At 35.7% G+C, this 3,822-nt stretch overlaps 1 protein-coding gene across 1 annotated transcript in view; it reads right to left on the bottom strand.

Annotated features, from left to right (window-relative positions):
* Nucleotides 1–685: 685 nt before the first annotated feature.
* The window catches only part of LOC121958138 (hepatoma-derived growth factor-like), a 9,340-nt gene continuing 6,203 nt past the window's right edge, over nt 686–3,822 (bottom strand). The window contains exons 4-6 of the mRNA XM_042507009.2: nt 3,594–3,752; nt 3,286–3,474; nt 686–2,510 (exon numbers count right to left, since the gene is read on the bottom strand). Of these exons, the coding sequence (XP_042362943.1) occupies nt 2,490–2,510; nt 3,286–3,474; nt 3,594–3,752 (369 nt within the window). The 3' untranslated portion in view covers nt 686–2,489. The remainder of the gene's footprint in view (nt 2,511–3,285; nt 3,475–3,593; nt 3,753–3,822) is intronic.

Raw genomic sequence — 3,822 nt, 5'->3', positions numbered from 1 at the left:
CACAAAAACACACAAAAACAGCATTCACAATACACAACCAGGCAGGTGCACCAGGAGCCAAGGAACCCGGATAAGAAAACAGTGCAGTACTAATTTAACAAATTTACAAATATCATGAATACTTTTTAATATTAGTATTTGTTAAAACATGTATCTGAACTTAAAATAATAATAAAAAAATATAAAAATCTGTGCCATCATGGCACTTTTATAGCATTTAATAGCACTTTCTGTCCCATCTTCTATTTATCTCATCTCTGTCATCTATTACTAGTCTTACTTTTTTTTTTATTTTATTTTTTTAATTTTAGGTGGATTCAGGAAATTAAGTGACTTGTGGCAATAACATACTTTGTCATCTTTGGGCTTGGGGAAAGGAATCAAGTACTTTCAAGTCAAAAGGCTCAAGTTCAAGTGAAGTCACAAGTCATAAGTTATAAAAGGTGTCTAATCACAAATCTCTTTTGACTCTGTAGAGTCCAGAGACATAACATTCATGACAAGTCCAAGTTATTTGAGTCAAAACCACACCTCTGGAAGGAGATGCTGCATAACTCGAGAGGATCATTTTAAAAAAGAAAAAGTAACTGCAGAAAATTCTGTTTTAGGTGATATCCAGACTGAGGAATTGGATAATCAACAATAAGAAAAAAGATTTACAGAGTGTAAACATGACAAAAAAAGGTTTTTTGTAATCAACATGTTTATTAAATGGACTGGCAACTACAACAGTGAACTAAGCAGCAGGTTAAAATGAATGGCAGCTTCCTAAAGTAAAAGAGAAAGCTTAACCAAGAAATACACCTTAATGCCAAATTATACCCTGTGAATCAACTCCAGACTTGAGCGGGCCACTGTGACCATTACATAGCTTGAAATCAGTGGTATGTTATATGTGGGTATAAGCCATTTTTGGCACAAAAGTCAGGGTTATTTTCAATTTTGAAGGCTGATACTTCCCTTAGGTTCATCATTTGATTCATGTTGCCAAATACAGGAAACACTAAAGCGATGAGAGTGACGTCCAAGTACACGATGAGCAGGTCCAGCATTTAAAAACACTTCGACCCTTAAAAATCACCTTAAGTGGAAAATAACAAACACCACATTTTGAACATGTTGTCTACAAATGCTGAAATAAAATGTAAAACATCACAACTTTGTTTCACAACCTAAATAATAAGACCATTGAAGTAAAACAGACTCATATTCCAGTTAAGCGGGTTAGAAACCAAAAGGCAAAAAAAATAACAAAACAAAACAAAACAAAAAAAAAACAAACAAAAAAAAAAAAACAGTTTTACAGATGTTTCACTGTAAATTCTTATTTTAATTTTCTTTCATAAATCTCAATTTTGTGTCGATCATATGTTGGTTTTAATAATATCAGCAATACATTTGAAAAAGAAACATATTTGGTAATAATTACTGAAATGCAAATAAGCGTTCTTCCAAAATTACATCTCATGTATAAAGCAACGGCAGCATTAATGTGAGCATAATAAGAGCTTGTAATAACATGAAATTGATGAATTTGAAATAGTTTGCCAGATAATTTCGTCAGAAAGCTTTTTACCCCCAACAAACGCCACAGGACCGCCTCCACCAAAGTTTCAAGCCCTCGCTCGGACACAACAACATTCAGGAATGTCTTTCTGCTTTCAATAATGAACATCTGTCAGCTAAAGAAAGTTACAGAGGGGTTTAACAGAGTTTTAATCCTACAATAGTCTCAAATGGGCTTTACATTTTCAATCTGGTGAAATTAATCATTTAATTTGGTCACCTGCGATGAAGCTATCACTACACCAAAGCAACAAAACCTGTGTTGCATAAAAACATCATACAGTGAACTAGACGATGATTAATGGGGAAAAAAGAAAATCTGAAAGTGCAACTTGTCATGTATCCAATGCCTGAATATATGATTTAACATGTGGCTGAGAAGCTAGGTGAAGTGGAAGGAAGTAAAACATTCAATTTATGACCTAAAGCTGAAAGCATGGGTGAAAATTTGTTCTTATTCCTGTACAATATCTACGTTTTAAAACCATCAAATGGGAGTATTTATCTTTTTATGTGTGTGATTTAAATCTTTTCTTTTTATTTACTATATAGTCAGTGTTTTTATTCCCTCTAAACTGAAAAAAATGTTTTTGACACCTAGCATTCAGTCTTTGTAATTGTGTAATTGCACTTAGAAATAAAAAATATATACACACCAAAATCCCATTTATAAATGAGCCTTAAAGTGCTCAGTTTAATCGTTTGAAATCAGATTAGCAAACTTTGTTTCTGGGATATATGATATCCCAAAAATGGCAAATGAAGATTTGTTTGTCTCTCAATATAAACACTCAGGTATTTTTTTTTCTTTAAATTCTCCTATTAATTAAACAGCTGAAATCTGGCATCCTGCAGGTAATCGTGTTGATGCTTTAATTCCAGATAAAAGCGTCAACGGTTCTTGGTTTTCTTCTGAGTTGATGTTAAGCGCTGTCTGTCACAGGCTGCAGGGAGAACAGTGGGCAGCAATTAATACATTTAGTATCTAACATTTTACAAATCACATCAAAGTGTTAGCCCAGAAGCTAACAAAACACCAGAACGGCTCTTTAAACCCACATTAAAGGGGCAATTCACCCCCAAATCAAAAATACGTATTATTTTTCATACCCGCAGTGCAATTTATAAGTCTTGATTGTTTAAGAGTGTTGTTGATATCTGCTTTCTTTCCAACATAATAGAACTAAATGGCGCTAAGCTTTTGGAGCACTATCCCTGTGTTAAAACAGCCAAGGGTCACTAAAATACACACGTTTAGTGTCTACAATGCTGCTGGAGACACAGCAATGGCTCAAAAAACAACCAGTTTTGTTTGTTGGTCTCAAACAGCGGTCTATAAGTTGGCAGGCCACATCTTTCACTTTAATTGTCTTTAGTAAATAATTTACAGGTTGTTTTTTGCTTTCTTCAATATATATTTTCCAAAGTCCAGTAAGTTTAATTTATCATTATTATCATTATTATTATTATTATTATTATTAAACTGTTTACAACATGGTCTGTGGATTATCTTGTAAAAAGGTTTCTTAAAAGCAACATCAAACAATCTAGATAGAAAATTAAGACACATGGCAATAATACAGAACGCTATAATTGGAGTGCTGTCCTAATTTCGACTACAATCTGGATTTCTATTTTTGATTTTGGGGTGAACTGTCCCTTTAAGTCCTTATAATTGAATGTTTCCCAGGTGAAACACAATAATACGGCGTGTCTCACCTTATCTGCTGTTTGCTGGCCTCCTGCTGGAGCGTTTTCCTTGGCCTCTGCTTTCGACTCGCTCTGTGAGGAGGGAGCAGTTGCCTTGGGTCCAGCCACATCGTTGAGCTTGGCCTCCGTGTTCGACTTGTTTTGGTCTACCTTCGGATCACCCTCTGCCTCTGTGTCCTTCGGCCGCTTGGGTGATGCCTAACGAGAGGTTTGAGGAAGTGTCAGAGAGACAAAATTATAAATAAATTTAAAAAATCAAGTACTGACAATAAAGCTCTCTACTGAAATTGTGTTTAACTGGCAGGCTGAAAGCGCACCTCTGTGGACTCTTCTGCTTTTCGTTTAGTTCCTCCCCTCTCGTTCTTCTCGTCGATGACCAGGGCCCCTTCATCCTCATCACTGCTGCCCTCGGCATCTGCTTTCTCTGCACTCCCTGTGTCCCCTGCTCCTTCTGACGCGTTGTCCTTCTTCGATGACTACAGGCAGAGATTGAAGCAACAGTTTAAGAAAAGGAAACAGTTGGACCCACAAAGAGCAAACACCAAA

This window comes from Plectropomus leopardus, chromosome 17, assembly GCF_026936395.1.
Source record: "Plectropomus leopardus strain MGB_pleo_1.0 chromosome 17, ASM2693639v1, whole genome shotgun sequence".
Taxonomy (NCBI): domain Eukaryota; kingdom Metazoa; phylum Chordata; class Actinopteri; order Perciformes; family Serranidae; genus Plectropomus; species Plectropomus leopardus.
The sequence above is the reverse complement of the archived record's forward strand: the minus strand, read 5'-3'. Positions and strand labels throughout refer to the sequence as shown.